At 49.6% G+C, this 18,821-nt stretch overlaps 1 protein-coding gene across 1 annotated transcript; it reads right to left on the reverse strand.

Annotated features, from left to right (window-relative positions):
- Positions 1–1,769: 1,769 nt before the first annotated feature.
- On the reverse strand, positions 1,770–18,375 carry LOC309608035 (butyrophilin-like protein 1; the record flags this gene model as incomplete). Its single annotated transcript, XM_082347266.1, has 10 exons — positions 16,383–18,375; positions 15,062–15,195; positions 12,579–12,926; positions 8,744–9,025; positions 8,427–8,627; positions 8,138–8,158; positions 8,017–8,043; positions 6,914–6,940; positions 2,841–2,867; positions 1,770–2,431 (listed from the first exon to the last, which is right to left on the reverse strand). Exons 2-10 carry the CDS (start codon positions 15,144–15,146, stop codon positions 1,770–1,772), a joined length of 1,680 nt encoding a protein of 559 aa, XP_082203392.1. The 5' UTR covers positions 15,147–15,195; positions 16,383–18,375.
- Between the last annotated feature and the right edge of the window lie 446 nt (positions 18,376–18,821).

Raw genomic sequence — 18,821 nt, forward strand, 5'->3', positions numbered from 1 at the left:
AAGTAATATAGTGTCGTAAAGGTGTAAGATAAATAGAAGTGGGGATAAATATAACAGAAAATATATTAACGTAAAGGATACTTAAAATCCACATGAGAACCCCAAAGAGTACATTTGCGTGACTTCAGTGTTGGGGTAACCATTATAATGAATCTGCCAATGCCTCAACTACTCTTTCCCACACACTGGGGGCGGGGCAGGGCCCTCCTCCAAGCCACACTGCAGTTGAGATGTTTATATCAGAGTCCAGTCAGGAGACAAAAACCACATCAGTCATTGAAAGGGGAAAATTGAGATAAAGAACTATTAACTACCAAAAGGTAGTTAGCTTATAAAGAAGTGAAAGAAAGCTCTAAGGAACACAGAAATAGCAGATATGGGGAAAACACACTACCTCTAGGGCTGAGGCAGACCCTGCACCTTTGGCCACTCAGCTTCCCCGCACACCGTTTTATACACAGTTGAACTTCCACGTAACTGCACCACAGCTCTGCCTTCTCACCCGGCAAGACAAAGCTAGCCTTGCAAGGGAAGATGTTCTCACCCTTTCCCCCAGACGAGGAGACAGACGGTCCCAGACATTGGATCCACACTGCTCCTCAAATGCAATCATAATACCTTTGACTCTTCTGTTACCTGAAGACTGTTTTACAAACATAACCTCCAACAACTTGAATAAAAACACAATGGTAAGAAGAAGAAAGAGGAAGAAAATGGATAATAAATAGAAATCAACACACACACGCACACATACATATGACAAGAAAGAGAAAATATGCAAAGCTATTAAAGTCCTCTTTCTGTAATTGATCACAGGGTAGATCAATATCCATGACTGCCTTCTTCCACTTCTTACTCTCTGTCTTCTCACCCAGGACCACAGGTCAGATTCTCTACCTGGTCGAGTGACCGCAACTTCATTCCCAAAGGTCTGGGTCCTTAATAGTCCTGCTTCCTTTCGTTTGCTGTGGTTTTCCATTAACCTTTACCATTGGACTTGGAAGTACTGAGAGGCAATACATTGATAACCAGCTCCATGCTCATAGTCAAAGCTTTCTACAATTCATCCTGACCCTGGAAATTCTCTTCTTCATTTACATCTTAATTCAGATAGCAATTCTTTTATTTCCATCTGCTGTTGGCAGAAATGAAAAACCCAGATCCTTCTCCTTAATTCCTTAAATGAACACAACACAAGTTTTTCACAGGTAACAGAAATTTACTGAGGTTTGGAAAAATGGGTGTGTTTTATCCATCTCAGAATATGAAATACATAAAATAAAATACTAGACTTCTTAGAAGTCCATCAGCCACCCATTTCCCTGGAAATTTTTGGATGACCACCTTTTCTGGCTTAATAGTACAGATCCCCCAAAACAGATCTGGGGACCAACCATCAGCCTCTGGGTTCTTCTGCACAAACTCACATTGGATAAAGTAAACACCACTTTATTCTGCAGAGTAATTCCATCTATCACATCCAAACAGTATAAAAACCTCATGAAATATTTTTTATTACCGAAAGAAAAACAACTTCCCATAGTAAAATTCAGGCTACCCCGAAACGCGCCCAGGGTCAGCTTTTATCATCTGCTTCCTGAGCACAAGGCAGGAACTGATGGTTCTCGTAACCACACACCCAGGAGTCTGCCTCCACAGCAACAGGGCAAGACTCCCAGCCATCCAGGACCCATCGCAGAGGCCTCTGTCACATGGAGTCTGCAGCTCCATGAAGACCCACAGCGAGGGGTCCAGGGCAGTGACGGGCCCTATGGGGACACAGCCTCCGGTTTGCAGGGGAGTAATGGAGACTCAGCCACTGGGGGAGCATTAGCACCTGAGCCTGAGCTGAACCCCTCCCCTGGGAGGCTCACAGGCTCCTCCAGAAAAGAACTCTTATGGGGCACAGGGTGCCCCTCAGACCATCCCTCCTTGGAACAGACGGTCAGGGACACATCTCCTGACCTGATCATGAAGTATGGAAAGACGGTCCCAAAGAAGGAAGCCCGAGGGAAGGAGAAAATGTGGGAGCCATCAGTCATGTTGTAGAAGGAGACATCCCCTTCCTTGTGGTCCAGGAACACCCCTACCCTGCGGGGAACCTGTCTGAGGGATAGCTGAGTCAGAGGTAGAGTACGGGCACAATATCCAGCTTCAAACTGCCCCACAACCCAGAACCCCTTTTCTGGGGATTCTACATACCAGCCGTTCCTGTTCACATTTTCCCTACAGACCCCCAGAGCCCACTCGCTTCGGTCTGCATCCCTGATCTCCACCTCCCAGTAACAGCACCCTGACGTGATGCTCTCAAAGCCCAATACGCTGCAGGTGCCTCCTAAGTTCTCACTGGTGTCCTTCCAGGCCACAGTCGTGTTTTCATGAGAGACGACAAGGTCTGAATGGGCAGATCCTGGATCCAGAGTGACAGGACCTGCAGAGAAAGTTGCCTATCATGCAAGGCCCTCCCCTGCCCCATAATAAGAGCACACAACCACCCCACAACCTGGACTCTCAGCTGCATGGGGAGAAGGCTAAGCCCCCCAAGATTAGAAACTTGTGACTCAAGTTCACAGTCTTCCAAGCAGGAAACGGATCCACAAGATAATTTCAGAGTTACATATGTCACAGGGCCCTGAGGACCAGCCTGGACTTCAAAGACTGAAAAATATCTATTTAGCATCCAATATCAGCCACACCCACCAGCCCCACCTATGTGACTATCAGCACCACGATGCCCCACCACCATTGATGGTGCCAGCATCTACATCACCACTGAGAACTGAAGGAGAAGCCACAGGGGCAGCAGTAGGAACATCCAGAAAGAACACGAAGTCACTCACAGGCCTGGAACTTCTCCTTCCGCCAATCTACAAGAGAACCACACGTTTCATATCAGGGGTTTGCAGAGACTGTACATATCAGGGTCAGTGCTTAGTCTTCTGAAGCATACTGATGTGAGAGTTATAGAGGAAAATGTTTTGGAAACTTTCAACTGATGCATGTATTTCTTCTCTTTCTCTCTCTCTCTCTCTCTCTCTCTCTCTCTCTCTCTCACACACACACACACACACACACACACACACACAGAACCATCATGCTTCAGCCTCCCTTGAAGGCTAAGCCATAGACCTTAATACTGAGGGATTCAGAGGCTTGATATTATTTTGAACATAAAGGTCACTGCCCAGATTTCACTATAAAATAAAGCTTTCTCAAGTCCCTAGCCACTCATCCATCCTGAAAACTAGGTTTTCTGGAGAAAGAATTGGGGATATCAAAATCTCCAAGGCTTTCATGTAATTACCAAGAATTAATTGAGGGGCTTCCCTGGTGGCACAGTGGTTAAGAATCCTCCTGCCAATGAAGGGGACACAGGTTCGAGCCCTGGTCCGGGAAGATCCCACATGCCACGGAGCAACTAAGCCCGTGCACCACAACTACTGAGCCTGTGCTCTAGAACCCACGAGTCACAACTACTGAGCCCATGTTCCACAGCTAACAAAGCCCGCACACCTACAGCCTGTGCTCTGCAAGAAGAGACGGCACTGCAATGAGAAGCCCGCACACAGAAAGGAAGAGTAGCACCTGCTCGCTGCAACAAAAGCCTGCACACAGAGACGAAAAACCAACACAGCCAAAAATAAATTAATTAATTTTAAAAAAAAGAGTTAATTGAGCTACAGTAGAAACTAACACAACATTGTAAAACAACTATACCCCAATAAAAATTTAAAAAACAGAGCTTATGACATGGAATGTCAAGTTTCCCTCTAGAATGTTGTACTTAACCTGTCGTCAGTTATAAAACTGCCTTTTCATCCCATCTTTTAATAGGTAGTGAAGATATATGTTTCTTCATGTGTTTATTGATTTGGAATTTCTTCTCTTATGAATTGTATGTTTGTGCCAGTTCCAGTGCGGGGGGGTAATTTTATACTGACTTACACTAGGTCTTTCTCTATTTAGCATTTTAAGCCTTTGTATATCACATCCAGGGCAAGTATTCTTCCTTTTTGCCATTTTTGTTTGTTTGTATTTTGTTGTTGTATTATGGTGTTTTGATGAGGGAAGTATTTTATTTTTATGAAGTAAAATACAGCATAATTAAAAAAAAAAAAGGGTTAATTGAGCCGAACATGCAGGTTACCTCCAAGCCAGCGGTAGAGAGAATACAACTTGGCTTAACTGAACTCAAAGGATGACTATAAACCATTAGTGGAGAGAATTCGGGATACAGCATCAGAGAAATCTTGCCCAGTTAGGAGGCAACGGAAAGGTTTCAAGGAAGGGAGACAGGTGTTCAAAGTGAGGAAGACATACATTCAGTAAGAGGAAAGACACTAATGAATTCTCTTCCCCCTTTTCACAGGGTTAGTGAAGCAAAAACATCCCTATATGTGAGGGAGAACCCAAAATACTGGATCTAGTCATCTGCTTCCCCCTATACTTACCCAGAGAGGTTGTAAGCTTCCAGGAGAACCTCAGTGAGAGGCCCCCAAAGATGTCCATGTTCTAAACCCCAAAATGTGTAAATATCTTGTGGTAAAGGGAACTTTATGGATGTATTAAGAACCTTGGGATGGGGTCAAGGGTAGGTGGGAAACAACAGTGCCTAAATAGCTAGACAGGACCTGCCGCTCCTCAGCTGACCCCAGACCAAGGATCTTAAGGACCAGGTCAGGCTAGTCCCTCCAGGGTGATGGCCTGATATGACTAAGGGAGAGCAGAGGGACCCCTTTCTCCACTGACCCAAGGCCACATAATCTCTTCCAACCTCCATACTCCCTTTTGGGAAGAAGAAAGGAAGCTCGCCGCCAGCCAAAGCAGAGCCTATATGAGTCATGGGACCCTGAAATGTCTGCACAGGGAGAGCTGTTGCCTCCAACAGGGTGAAGACGTGGGAACAAGATTAGAACATTTGTAGAAGTAAGTAAATGACATTTCCATGCACATTTGGGGTGCATATTTGTGACCACCATCCCCATGTAATACAGGTTCATGCAGAAATTGGCATTTCCGTCTCTGTTGATTTGGTTGATGGAAATAAGATCACAAAAACTGGCCTGACCCATGTGACCCTTTGAGAAAAAAAATGAACTTTAATTTACTTGCTCTTCACCAAGACACTAGTTGACACCCAGCTAGAAATTTCTGTATCACAAGGGATCGAGATTAACAAGAAGAAGGGGAAGGAGGGGAAAAGAGAGTTGGCATTTAATTGTGAGACTCCACAATGTATCGAGTGTGATGCTATTCTTCACTTAATTTCCACAGCAAATCATTAAATTACAAATTGTTTTTCCAATTTTATGAATAAAAAGAGATCAAACATTTGTCCACCTCACACTATGAACCTGTCAATATGAAAATGTTGATTCTAGTGTAATGGGATTTGTCCTTACAAAATAGAAGGGTATACAAGATATACATTAAAACACATGCTCTTCAATCTAGCAGGTAAGGGGGAGATGGTAAAAGAGGACTATCTGATCCTCATGTTTAACATATAAATCCCAGGGAGAATCGGTAAGAATCCCTAAGACGACATCCTCACTCCTCATGCTTTTTTCACTCCTTGGTTTACCCCTCTCTGTCTCTCACGATCTATATTCCTGACTGTAAACAAAAACATTCCAAGCAGGGAAAGGGCATGTTACACAGGCTTTGAGGGTATAGATCTTTAACTCACCCCAAAGCTAAAGGGTCCTTGGGACAACCTTACATTGCACTAGGATGTCCCATACCACACTCCTGCCCTGACCACTACGGGAAGGTTGAGATGGTCTCGTTATCAGGGGCCAACTCAATTCGAGGGTTAACTCAAAATGGCTTAAAAATAAATGTGTCTTGACTGAAATTTCTCAAAGCGGTATCAAGGAGTAGATTACACTTCATGCACCCCAATAACTTGCACAACCTCTGTGTGCTCCCCAACTCAAACCACCATGGTTGTGCCTTGCGGTCTCTCTTCCACCACTACAAGCAACCCCAATCTCTATAAGACAAATCTCAAACACACTATTTCCTCCTCATCTCCTCCTCTCTTCCTCCTCCTGGTCTTGTCTTCCTTGATTTGCTCCACACCCTTTCTCTGGGAAACAATTGTGACTCCTCTATGTTTCTTCACACATTGCCCCTAATAAACCTAACCACGAATGAGCCTATCAGCAAACACAGAGTTCTCCGAAAAGGAGAGATAATGGTTGTTACATTTTTGTTCCTATTACACAAACGTATACACAGGATTTTTCATATAATTTCAGATCTTTCACAGACCCTCACCCCAGGAGTCCATCAACATCCCAGAAGTTCTGGACCCCAGATCCAGAACACCTGCTCTAGAGCAACTAATTCCTCAGCAACCAAGGAGGCTTGGAGGAAGAAACTGAGTCTGGACAGGGAGTCAGAGCACGGGGAAGCAGAGAGAAGACCAATATCCCAGAGGACCAGGAAGAAGCGGGAAAACCAAAACTAGAGCCGAAAGGGGTAGGAGTTTGGGAGCAAGAGGGATCAAGAACCAAGGGCCCCCTTGGGAAGGCCTGAGTCCTAAGCAGGCAAGCATGACTTCTGAAATCTTCCAGGGCTGAGCGATCCCTGATCCACACAGTCATTCCCTGCTGCCGTCCCTCCTCACAACTGACCTCTCCATGGTCACTGCACCAGTGAGCAGTTCCAGTTGGGCCAGGTGTTTGGGGAGGGCGTGGCTAACCCTGACAGTGCCCTGCAGTAGAGGACAGGCCGGAATGGAGGCAGATCTGTGTTCCAAGGAGGAGTCCCTGCGGTCTCTGGATGGAGGTTACAAAAGTGACAAGGAGACCAGGGACACCAAGCCCACCCTCATGTGTCCCCTGATGGAGAAGAAGGCAGAGTCCAGGTTGGGGAAGGGAGGCTGCAGGAACTCAGAGCCACTTACCTGCATACAGCTGGGCCTTCCTCCAGGCTGAAAGGGAACACACCCTGGTGAGACCTCAGCCAGAACAAGCCTGCGTGCTGTGAATCCACTGGCCCGAGCCTCCCCTCTGCTCTGCAGGTGAGACTAACTACAGTCGTGGAGAGGCTGGAGAGGAGGTGACCCCCTGCTATGTGCAGACAGCGGGTGTTGTGGGAATTTTCCTGGACCACAGGTCAGGAGCCCTGCATTACAGGCTGACTTACACCACTGTCCCGCTGCTGCTGTGTGATGTTTGGCAAGTCACTTAGCTGTTCTGTGCCTCAAAAACCTCAAAAATTCTTATTCTACTTACGTTGACTTTTGCCGCTAAGGATCAAAACTTCTACTATGTGTGAAAACATTTTAGGGAATACAATATAAATTATTCTATAATTTTAAGAAAGCATCATCATATTCAGTTTTTTTCTGGCAAAGATATATTTGGGAAATAACTTGAAATGGGAACTATTTAAGGACAGGAATGTGAGATGAGTTCTGGGATAAAAGTGGTTAATCTTTCTCAGATGAAATATTTCTAGAGATAAACATCACTATTCTGGGGCATTGACAGCCCTTCCCATCACATTCCCACGCATGGTCAGCCCAGCTATGCCCCCATAACTTTTTGATCATCACCCAAAGAAACTAGAGGGAACAGACCCTCTTTGGATGCTGTTTTGGGGTGGAGACAGGAGGTCCCACTCCTAAACTGAATCACCCCGCTGATTTGGATAGCTCCTTTAATGCAATCTCAGAGCACATGACTTTTGCTTCCAGGTACTGTCTGAAAACCAGGGGCATTCAAGGCTAGAAAACTATCAATATAGTGGGTCAGTCATGGCTGGAATAAGACCCAGGGTGCATGATGGACCCTGGGGTCACCGTCACACCCAGGCTCCCAAGCACTGGGTGGGAATCAGCGGCCCAGATCTGGGAGAGCCTTTGCAGCTGGGTTCGGCCTCCCAGCAGCCTTCACTTCCGCCCCAGGGAGGGGGTCCACACGGCTGTGTCTGGACAGAAGCAAGGAGAGGGACGCCTTGTCACAGGAGGACAGGAAACCCAAGGACATCAGGAGAGTCACTCACCAGCCAGGTAAGCCGACTTCCTCCAGTCTGAAAGGCAACACACAGGAAGCGGGTGAACTAAGAACCAGAATGTCTCCTACGGAGGGCATGCAGAGAGCTCAGGGGGAAAAGCAGAACTTACCGAGTTCTGCCCGGAGTTCATCTGAAAGAGAGTGCAGAAGAAGCATGAGCTCCCATCCCTAAGAAAAAGAGTCCACAAAATACCACCTCTCTGTGTGTAACCTGGAGGAGCTTCCAACCCCAGACCCATCGGGGCCTCCCTGGCTCCAGCCATCCACCCTGGGTCTCCCCAGCCGCCGGCCCTGGGCCCGGATTTCCCCGGAGCCCTGGACTCAGGCAGGCCCTGCGGTCGGTCATCCATCTCAGCGCGGCTGCCGTGCTCTCCAGCCCTGGCCACTGTCCTGCCTTACCTGCGTCCTTCAGCACCTCCTCCTTTGCCCGCCGGTGCTGCTCCTTCACCAGGCGCAGACTCTCCTTTGCTCGCATCGCCAGCAACTTCATGGAATGTTCTCTCTTGGTGTAACATCCAGCCCCAAGCAGCAGGACCATCAGCACAGACAGGCTCACTGAGAAAGCCAGCTTCCAGGGAGAGGCCTGGGGGAAGAAGGGCTCTGCGGCCCGGCCAGAGACCCCGTCAGGGCCACCACCCGGGACACCCAAGCCCAGGACACTCAGGAGCGCCCGGCCCGCTCCCCCAGCCCTGCGGGGACCAGCGAGCAGCGCTGACCTGGGATGAAGATGGCCATGGCCTTCTCCTGGCCCAGGACAGTGTTGAGGACGGAGCAGGTCACGTTCCCTGCAGAGCTGTCTCTCACCACCAGAGCCACCTCCACGCCGAACAGCCCTTCAGCGTCCTGGGTGTGCGTCTCGGAGAACGCCAGGGACTTCTCTCCGCTGAGGTCTCTCCACCGCACCTGGGGCTTCGGGAACCACCCTGAGGACGTGCACACCACACGGACCCCATCCTCCTCGGGCCCTGTGATGCGCACCTGAGGGGCAGAGCCCACACCTGCGGGAGGCAAGATGTAGAGCCCAGGGGGGCCGCCTGGGTCCTGGGGCCCCAGCAGTGCCTACGTGTGCACAACTCCAGTGGGAGCCCTTCGCCTTGCATTCTGGGGCTCTGGGGGAGGCTGTCCCCTGCAGGGAGAAAGGCAGCCGCCCTGCCACGGGGAACACAAGGAAGGAGTGTGGGGACCTCTGGGGGCTCAGAGGGCTGGGGCTCTTCTCCCCAGTCATGCAGGTGCAAGGGCTGACGCCCAGTGGAAACAGGAGAAATGTGGTCCCAGGTCCCATCCTTATCCTCGACTCTCCTCACCTCACACACTCTCCCAGGGCACCGGCTTCCACACCCACTGCCTCTCTTTGAAAATCACCACCAAAATTAGATCAGATGACAACCCTATCCCCTGAACTCCCCTCCCGTATATCCACATCCAGTGGGTTATTTCCGCCAGGATTCCTCACATACATTTCCAACTTAAAATTCCAGAACTGAATACATGATTTTGCCCCATCTGTGATAGATGGATTGTAAAAAGATTCCCAAATCTTCACTCCCTCTTTATATCCAGCTGGCCCTCGGCCACACACTTTTTGATGCCCTCACACTCTGCCTCTGGGCCGGGTCAGGTGACTCAACTAGCCAGTGAGAGACTAGGCCATGTGACTCAAGCAGAGGTTGTAACATCCTTGTGCCATTGGGCTACCCTCTGCCACAGGGAGGACATGTTTGGTCTGGTGCAGCCTTTCCAGCTGAAGCTTTCCTAGATCAACCAATACCCATTTGAACAAACCCAGCAAAGGTCCTTATGGTGACCTCCTCAGCTGACTGTAAGGACAAATAAGAATTAAAATTAAGAGGCGTCATTCTCCGCGTTGAAAATAAAGGAAGAGATTCCTCTCCCATCCTTTTCCTTAGAACACTTGCTTTAGAAAACCTGTCATTGTAGGTATTTTCTCCCTACTTCCTTTTTTTTTTTCTTTTTTTAATTTTTTGGCCACACGCCACGTGGCATGTGGGATCCTAGTTCACCAACCCAGGATCGAACCTGCAGCCCCTCCATTTGAAGGGTGGAGTTCTAACCTCTGGACCGCCAGGGAAGTCCCCCCCTCCACTTTGAAATGTGTATAAATCCTTTTTGAAAACTAGATAGGCCTCTTGCCAGCTTTGGGACCCACGAATGCCTTTCTCTAGGACCTGGGAGCCATCTCTTTGAAATAGAAACGTTAAGGGAGATAGCACCCAATTTTTGCCTGCCCTGTGGAAGGGTAGGAGCCTAACTTCAGTGGACACTGAACTCCAAGCTGTAAAACCACCTTCTGTCATAAAGGCATAAGAAATTGTTTTTCCTCTGGATAAAGCCAATTAGCTAACATAGATAGTCACCTCAATTACCAGGAAAATTTAGGGTGAACTATGTGACAGATGGTGCTATCAAGTCCTCTGACCTGAGGATTAGTTAGTGTTTACCTTGAAAACATGTATGTAATGGGATGTATCTGCTTGACTTTATAAAAGGGGGAGCTTTCTCTCTTGTCTTTGCGATCTCTTAGTAGATTGTGTATCTGTCCTGTGATGTGTATCAGACTCTGGTTTAATGCCCATTCAGTAATAAAACTGTATTCTTTCTCTACTAACTTTGTGAGGATGATTTCTGGTTTGGGAGATTTTGTTTTTAATTGTATTTCCCCAACATCACCAAAGGTGTATAAATAATCCCAAGTAAGATTAGTCAATTACAGTCCAGATTAGCTGTACTCCTTTCATGCCTGAATTACATAAATGGTTATTGTTATATGCCACTGTGATTTTTGTGGCTGTTTGTTACACAGCATTATCATGGCAACAGATAACACATGTAAAACAAAGAATGTTGCCCACCACGCAATTCTACAAGGATCAAGTCATTAGCACTGTAGCCACTCACTGACAGTACACCCCAAAAGGAATTCAGGACAAAAAAAATAGGATAAGGCACTCTGTGCTTTGGAAAAACAGGTCCCTTAGATAGTTAGAGATATCTCAGGGAAAAAAAATTTAATGAACCCAAGTTCTTGCATCTTCTCACACATAGAAAAGCACTAAAATCATTAACTGAGGTGTCTGATCCTCGTGACTAGCAGTAAACGTTCACCGAGATGTATGCTTGTCTGCACACATTTCATGGCCAAAATCCTGTATAAACTGGCTTCTCCTCCTACCTCTTTGGAGCAGTTTCTCAGAGCTACTGAGAGACTGTTTCCCGGATTATATAGCCCTCAGTAAGACCCTGAATAAAACTCAGCTCACAGCTCTTAGGTTGTGTGTGTTTCTTCAGTCGACACACAAAATTTTCAATATTCCTACCACTAAACAACAAACAGCCAAGGCAAAACCCTGGGAGCTTCTGCAGTCCCCTCTTCCCCTCCAAACTGTGTCCCCAAATCCACTCACTCAGTTGGGTCGGCTTTCTAAACCCCACTGATGTCTGATCCCCCGGTCCCTCTATGTGATCCCATTGCCTCTATGTGAGGTCATCCTCTTGACCTCATCACTGCACCCATGCCTCCAGCCTGGCTCACCTTTCATCCATCCTCCTCACAGCTGACAAAGGGAACGTTCCAGGCACTGCTCTGTTTAAAATTTCCTCAGCAATCCATCAACATCCCATAGCACAGCATGCAAACTCTTCTATGATCTGGAATTTGCCTTCCCCCCCAGACTCCTCTCCTCTTCCCCCCAATTTCCACTACCTATGCCCCTCAGGGACCACACACTCCAGCCCCAAGGACCCTTTGATTAACTGCTAGTAACTGCGATCACCATGCTCTCTGTGGCCCCTGCCTTCTCATGTTCCAGTCCATCAGCATCAAGGGCTTTTTGGAGCCTGGTCTGGTGAACTCAAGTGCCTGCTCAAGTGTGTATTACCTATGAACTCCTCCTGATCGCCCCAGAGAGCATTAACCAACCCCTTCTCTGTGCACCCTCGGCCAGGAACATCTCTTCGTTCCATTATCGTCACCTCTTACCACCCTCCCATTCACTCATCTTATCCACCATGAGGGCCGGCTTGTGTGCTCAGAACACACCAGCCACACTCCCACCTCAGGGTTTCACGCCGGGTGTTTCCTCTGCTGGGAACTCTGGTCCCACAGATATCCACATGGCTAAATTCCTACTTCCTTTGAGCTTCTGCTCAAATTGTCAAAAAAGCCCAGCCTGAGGCCCCATGCAACACTGAAGCCCTCCTCACCCCTGGTCCCCTTCCACTTTTTTCCTGGCCTCTTATCCTAAATACTTACCACTTCCTAATATCCTCTAAAACCTATTTATCTAGTATTTATGGATTGCCTCTAGAATATAAACTCCACAGAGCAGGGAACATTGTTTGGTTCACTGATGTATCCCAGGTGCCCAAAATAGGATGTGGCACAGAGTAGGCTTTCGATATATTTGTACTGAATAACGGAATGAGTGGATGAGCCTCCTGTTATCTGTAAAATGAGGGGCCGATTTACATGGTCCCTGAAGTTCCTCCCAACTCCAATATTCCAGGATCAAAAACATAACTCAAGTCACCAACCTGCCACCTTCAGCTCCAAACTCGCCTCTTCGTAGAAGCCTCCCTTTCTGAAGAAGCAGGTGTACAGCCCATTGTCTGAGACCTGGACCTTCTGGATGCGTACGGCAGCCTCCCCCTGGGCAAGGAAGTCCCTCACCAGCGAGGTCCGCCCTACGTAACGAGCAATCTGCTCCTCATTCCGCTCGACTCGGTTTTGATAGATGAACACGGCTTCTGAAAACTTGGAGCGGAACCACCTCAGCTCCATGTCTTCTGCACTTATGGGTGGGAATACATGACAGGGCAGCACGGTGTCTCCGCCCAGCACTGCCACAATGGGATCCGAGGGGCCAGTCACGAAGAACTCCTCTGTGGACCCAGACATAGGAGTGAGAAAGACAGAGGGACACAGAGTGAGGGCCGGAAACACACACAGTCTGGTGGGAAGGCCCGGGCAGGCTGGGGACAGGTGTTGGATAACATGAGCCATCATGACCTGAGGGACTGAGCTGTGATGATTCTGAATTTCGGCAAGACATTCTGACCACAATTTTATGACCCAGAAGTGATGTCACAGAGAATCCTTCATCCATCTGTACTGCTGTTTTCACACTCTTTCATGGAAAACTCCAAGTCAGTGGTTGGCAACCTTCAGCATGCAGCAAAATCAGCAAGAGGGCTTATAAAACACACAGTGCTGCCCCCTCACCCCCGCCCTGAGCTTCTGATTCAATAGGTCTGGGGTGGGCCTAAGGATCTGCATTTCTAAAGAATTCCCCGAGATGCTGATACTGATGTTCCAGGGACCTTACTTTGAGAACCATAGCTCTATCCTGGCCCCTCTTGGACAGGACTGAACCCTGACCAAAGAGAATACCTGTGGCCTAGGACAGAACTCCTTGATCACTCAGCCGCACCCAGAAACATCCCCACTGCCACCCCTAACTTTATTATTTGTGCTCATGACTTTCTCCTCCGCTGAACTACAAGTGCACTAAAAACTGGACGCAAATGCTATTTTCATTAAAAACCTGCCTTTACTCTCGTCGCCCACAGGAGCCCATATTCACCCCACCGATATCTTCTCAGAGCCATTGGCCTTCTGAGGCCTCGTGGATGGGCCACGGCATGACCCTTCTGCAGCACAGCCCCGCTGGATCTCCAAAGAACGACTTCTCACTCCTGAGCTGCTCAGACTTGGTCTGAGTCACCATCGTCTCTCACCTGGAGGATGGCAGTAGACTCCCTCCCTGTGTCTTCCTCTCCCCACTCCCACGTCTGCGGCTCTTCAACCTGGAAACCATGGCCTTACTCTGCTCAAAGCCTTGCCATGGCTTCTCGTCCCCCCAGTGGACCACAGGCCGGGTGGGGAGGACCCCCAGGGCCTCTCTGACCCCAACTCCTGCTTCTCTCCCTCTCGCTCACTCTGTTCCAGCCAACACTTGCCTCCACAGTCCCTTGAACATCCCAGGCACACGGGCAGCTTTGCACTGGCTGTTCTCTCCTGCAGAAACCATCCTTCCAAGGGACCCCTCACAGGCTCACACCCTCCTCCAGGTCTTTGCTCTCATCTCGTCTTCACTGACCACCTCACTGAACACGCTGCTGCCTGCTACCCACCTCCACACCCCTGACTCCCCCCCACCCCCGCACACTGCTTCACTGCCCCCCTCTTCTCATCTCTTCTTTTTTTTGTTTATTTTTGGCTGCGTTGGGTCTTTGTTGCTGAGCACGGGCTTTCTCTAGTTGCGGCAAGCGGGGCTACTCTTCATTGATGTGCACGGGCTTCTCACTGCGTTGGCTTCTCTTGCTGCGGAGCACAGGCTCTAGGTGCACGGGCTTCAGTAGTTGTGGCTCGTGGGCTCTAGAGCACAGGCTCAGTAGTTGTGGTGCACGGGCCTAGTTGCTCCGCGGCATGTGGGATCTTCCCGGACCAGGGATCAAACCCGAGTCCCCTGCATTGGCAGGCAGGTTCTTAACCACTGTGTCACTGGGGAAGTCCTCTTCTCATCTCTTTTAACAAACTGTCTAGTATAGCTGTTTCTTGCATTTATTATTCATGGCCTCCTGCTAGAGTGTAAGCTCTAAAAAGACAGGGATTCTCTCTGTTTTATTCAAGTATAGCACCTAACACGTAGTCGACACCGTATAAATATATGTAGAATGAAATGAATTAATGGATGAATAAGAACTTCAATACCAATAAAGCTGGGAAACAAAAGTTAAATGGAAAAGTATGGTCATATTTTTGACAGTTGATGTTTTAAAACATCATAAGTTCATAACTGAACGACTGTCAAGGTCCCTTACCCTTATTATATGCTTTAGAGACTCTTGTTAAATATTTAATAACAATTACTGGTTGGGGAAGCATCATGATTTTTCTAGACAAGGGACTCCTCAAATCACAACCAACTCCTGATGGTTGGTGGAGTTGAACCAGCCCAGCTCCCAGGGATCCACTCACCCAAGAGAACACAGGATGAGGGGTGGGGTACACTCACCTGCGGACCCCCCAGTGGGCAGCTGGATGAGGAGGAGCAGGGAGGTGAGGTGGCAGAGCACACAGCAGCTGGAGAAATCCTCCATCTCCTCAGAGCTGGAGAGACAGGGCAGGAGGCAGGGCCAGCCCGGAGCTCTGGGGGCCCAGAGGGGAGGCAGGGCTCAGGGCCAGCAACAGTCCCCCCAGGAGCACAGCCCCCCTACCGGATCACTATGCTGGTGAGGTGATGGCCTCCCACAGCCCTGACACCAAGAAAGCCCTGGGTCTGGAGCTTCCCACCCCTGTAGCAGGCCTCTGTGGGGCTAGACAACCACTAGGTTTGCTTGGGAAAAACACAGTCCTTCCCTTCCCACCCCAATGGCACCTGCAGCACAACCCACTCTGCCCAGAAAACCAGGTGTTTCCTTTCTCAGCACCAGGGGCCCCGTGGTGGAAACGTCCTCCATCTCCCCATTATTCACCACCACCGGTGATGCCCCGGGACAGAGACCCATCCTCGGGCCCCTCACCACGAAGCACAGGCCAGCTCCCACTTGTTGTCCTTCTGTGGCCCCCAGAGTGACCAGGAGTCACTGAGACACCTCAGAGACAAACTACGTCCTCCTCAAGGAGACTGTGGGTCCATCACAGGTACCCTGTGCTGCCTTTGCTGCTTGTTTAGTTGACCTGAACTTCAATCCCACCCAGCCCTTTCCTGAGAGGGACCAAGGACATGGCCCTGCACCCAGGTGCCCAGTCAATCCCCACTGACAGCTTCATCCTCAACCTCACTGTCTTTGAAGAAGATTTCTGCATTGGGGTAGAAGATCCCAGTGGAAACAGAGCAGCCGAGGAGATAAATGAGTCCTGGTCAGAGAAATGACTTAGTGTTCAGGGTGGGGGACGAGGCAGCTTAGGGTCCTGGGAAGGACAGATTCTTGGGGCTGACTGCTGAGTCCCCGAAAGCTGGGGCACTGTCTGTGTGACGACCTTAACCAAGTTTCTCAACCTTCTCTGCCTGTTTCCTCATCTACAAAATGTGCATGTTAACAGCATCTAGAGCCCAGAGTTTTAATGAGAATCACATGAATTTATATTTCTAGAGTCACTACATGTAATTAGAACAGGGCCTATTACTAGTAAGTGCTAGAGACACAACATTAAAGTGAAGGAAGGAAGGCACACCCCTCACCGCAGTTGTCCTGGGTCTTCCTAGAACCACACGGTCCTCCAGCACCGCCCACCCCTGCCCCCAGCCCCACCTCCTGCTCATCCGCCTCCTCACCGCCAGCTGCAACCTGCTTTCTCTTCTTGGCCCACAAGTGTCTTCAAAACCAACCTACCTGCTTTGAAAGGCTGGGGCTTCTGAAGCGTCTCTAAACTCGGCAGCGTGAGAAGGTGCAGGGACCCCAGCAGACCCCAAATCTGCCCTCAAAATTTGCACCTGAAGTTCGTCACTCTGAGCCCCAAACCCTAATTCCAGATCCAAATCTGAGTTCCTCCCGTCTGAGGGGCAGGCGGCTCCCAGGAGAGTGGAGAAGCAGCAGAGCCTGGCACAGGGGTGTCTGCAGAGACCAGACCGTGGGGACCCCGCTGAAACGATCCCAGACAGCTGAGTCCACCTTTCTCTGGTTCCTTCCACTATTTGAAAGTGAAACTTGGAAAAAGCAATCCCAGCAGACTCTGCCCTGTCCTCTGGACAGTCAGCCAGTGATCAAGAAGGAAACAGCAGGATCAGAGCAGCAAAAGAGAGTAGATACAAGTAAGCTGAAACCACCCTGAGGGGGACAGATAGACTCACAGGCTCGATAACCATACTTTGGACAAGTGCTGCCCTCCAGGTTGGCTCCTAACCTCGGGAGCGGGGACCATGTGTGTGGCACAGCCAGGACTACTCGCTGGCCCCCTGCCTGGCCTGTCGGCACCAGGGGCTCGCTGCGGAGACCATCAACGTCAGCTGGTAAACTGCCCCGGAACACAGCCCCCAGTGTGGCTGTTTCCTCTTCTTCCCCAACAGATGGCCCAGGAGCTCCCCACAACCTGGCAACCCAGGGGTTAACCCCAGGCCTCAGGAGCTTCCACGACCAGCTCCGGGACCCTGGCCCTGCCCATGCTGAATGGACAGTGCCCTAAGGCTTGCTAAGGTTTTATATCACCCGTGGCCTGGGTACAGCCATTCAGACCCCTCCCCGACAGGCTGCAGTGAACACCAGGAAAGGCCGGTCTCCAAAAAAAAGCCAAGAAGACTGGCTCTTCCTCTCCTGCCCCTCCCTTACCTGCAGCTTCCTTACTTAGTAAAGGGCACCTGTGTTCACCCAGTTTCCTCTGCCAGAAACTTGAGAGGCATTCTTCATAGCCCACTCTCCCACCCAGTCTACTTCCAAAAAGTTCAAGATTTTTCACAAATTCACGTCAACGGCCAGCACCGACTTCCAAGCCACCCTCATTTCTCAGCTGGCTCAAGCAGTGGTCTCCTCATGGGTCTCCCCACCCCACCTCCAGCCTCACCTCCTCCAGTTCATTTGCCTTCCAAGGTCATGATCCTCTCACATCGTCTTTTGTCAACTCTCTGGCTCACCCCTCAAGGGACCTCCCTGCTTAACCTCTCCTCTGTGGCTCCCAGGCCTCCAACGTCCTCCCTGACCTCATCCCGTGGTTCCCTCAGGTGCTCCCTCACTGGCCTCAGGTGAGATCCTCCAGTTCCCCGAGCCTTCCCAGCCGAGGACCTCCTCACCTGCCACTGGATGCTCCTGCCCTCCCCCTCCTCCCCCAAACTCCTCACTGCCCAGCTCTCACCTAAACTGACCTTGCTCAGGGGACCCTTTGCTGACTTCCTGATCCCCATTATGTGCCCCATACACATGCTTCTGGGGTTTTGGTGGCACCCTGTCTCCTCCACAGCCCTGACCTGTGCTCAGGTGAGGAATGTCTGGGGAATCCAGGAGAGGAGCCACTGGGTGTCCTGTTCGCCTGTCCAGCACGTAGTAAACACTCAATAAACATTACTTGAGCTCATTTTCAGGAGTCTCTTCAGCAGCGCAGGGGCTACTCAGCCTCGCCCACTTTCGGAAAACATTTTAGTCCACAGAAACACAAAGACTGTTAACCCTGAAAGTCAGCCCCTGGGCAGACGCAAGAGCCACACCATCTGCCCCTCTTTTTTCTTACCTACCCCAGAAATAAACGCATCACTGAGTACAGCCCTGGCCAGAAACATCAGCTTCAACCACTTCTGATGCTTCCTCAAGCCTGCCCAGTGTCGGGGCTTCACAGTAAAGTGACTTTCCTAGTGTCTCTCCCACCTCACTTCTGCCTGGTGGTTGGCATTATTAGCCTCATTCTACAGTGGAGGAAATCGAATCCCAGACTGACAACCACACACCCAGCAAATCTCTCTCAACCTGTGTTCACTCTGGCTTGTTCTGAACGGCCTGTTATATTTGTCTTCATGGAACAAGGACTGACCGACCCGCTTATGTCTGGGATGCTTGGTTTCTGCCCGAAGTCTGGCGTGAGCCACTACCCGGAGCTTCTGGATATACCCGAACACAGCGCACTTTGTCATCCCCCAAAAGCCCATTTTTGCTAATATCTACTTACACTCGGGAATATTTGGAAAATCCACATTAACACAAAAGTACCTAATTAGACGAGAACAGATATTAGCCTCCGGGTCTGCCTAACCTTCACCCCCCACTACCTCCACCAATCCCTTCCCCACAAGGAGATTTTTCAAGGCCTGAGAAACATTAGAGGAATTTGATGAAAACTACATTTTACTG

The sequence above is a fragment of the Balaenoptera borealis genome (genome assembly GCF_965194805.1).
Source record: "Balaenoptera borealis genome assembly, chromosome: 12".
NCBI lineage: Eukaryota > Metazoa > Chordata > Mammalia > Artiodactyla > Balaenopteridae > Balaenoptera > Balaenoptera borealis.